Source organism: Aptenodytes forsteri, unplaced genomic scaffold (genome assembly GCF_000699145.1).
Source record: "Aptenodytes forsteri isolate BGI_AS27 unplaced genomic scaffold, ASM69914v1 Scaffold146, whole genome shotgun sequence".
NCBI classification, from domain to species: domain Eukaryota; kingdom Metazoa; phylum Chordata; class Aves; order Sphenisciformes; family Spheniscidae; genus Aptenodytes; species Aptenodytes forsteri.
Window position 1 is genome coordinate 6,979,682 of NW_008795128.1, and position 1,235 is coordinate 6,980,916.

Below are 1,235 nucleotides of genomic sequence, written 5' to 3' on the forward strand. Positions count from 1 at the left end.
TGTACCAGCTACTAGGAAGGAAATTAACTCTATCCCTGCCAAAACCAGGACAACATGTTATAGCATCTGATTTCAGTTCAGTAACACACCATTTCAGCAGTGGTAAGAGTTGCATCTTAACAACTAAGTTTCCAAATCAAGGAAATAACTCCTTATGTTGGGCTTGGATTTTCTGTCTTTTAAAAAAATATTTCATTATTTAGCAAAGGTCCACTAAATCCTCTGAGTTAGAACAATGAGAGGAAATAGTGTTATAAGAAAAATGCAAAACAGAATAGATTTGTAAGGATAAATTTGAGAAATTAATCTAGGATCTAGGAAAAGAATAATCAGAAAAATAATTTGTTTAAATAATGATTTTAATTCACTTTTAAGTATCATGGGAACTGCTGATTAAGCCTCTTTGCCAGAAAACCATGTGAATGCGTCTCTTCTGTAACTGCAAATGGAGCAGGCAAAACCAGCAACACATTGAAGTCTCTCACACTACTTTGATGGGCACAGAAGGTGAATTCACAAATAATCAACTGTGTCAAAAAACTCTCATGACACATGACTGGTAGGCCAGGTGGAACCTTAAGGAAAAACGTGACAACAATACAGCAGTTAAGAGAAAAGTAATTGGAGGGAAGGGGAGATGGGACAGCTTCGTGCACTGACAAAATAAAGGACCAAAAGGGGCCAACAGTGACCATTTATACTAAAATACTTTAATTACAGATACACTTACTACTCAAGAGAAAGAATGGAAAGAAACACAAAGTGGAGAGAAACAGCATTGCAACAGGCTTTCAGGTGCCAATATTTAAACAAACTAACCTTTATGCTGAAAGTAACCACACTGCCATTTGCAAGGCCTGCATAAAGGATCCGCCATCTACTGTGTAAACAGAGCACTCGATCTTCCAATTTAAACTGTTCCATGCACTCTCTGGTCTGGCAATAGAAAGACGTATTTAAAGCTTTTCATTAACTGAAAACAATTCAGGGAAAAAAGCCTGAAGTGAATGATGATTTTCACCTACAAGCTGCATTCTTTGAACCAACAGAGCAGGAGAAAAACATCTGAAAGTCTGGTGTCACATGGCAGTTTGACACTGGTTTTAATCAGCTCACTCCCATCTTTGAGACTTGACTGTACTTCAGCAACCAGTTATAACCCTAAAAGCTTTATTCTAGAAACAACCTCTAGTGTGTATAGAAGTTTAGACTACAGACTATATATATATGTGTGT

The 1,235-nt window shown here is 37.0% G+C and overlaps 1 protein-coding gene across 3 annotated transcripts in view; it reads right to left on the minus strand.

Moving 5' to 3' along the window:
• The window catches only part of ZNF106 (zinc finger protein 106), a 32,761-nt gene that overhangs the window by 7,813 nt on the left and 23,713 nt on the right, over positions 1-1,235 (minus strand). For all 3 annotated transcript variants that reach the window (XM_009277564.1, XM_019471597.1, XM_009277566.1), the window contains one exon: positions 820-936. In XM_009277564.1, coding sequence (XP_009275839.1) covers positions 820-936 — 117 coding nt within the window. The remainder of the gene's footprint in view (positions 1-819; positions 937-1,235) is intronic.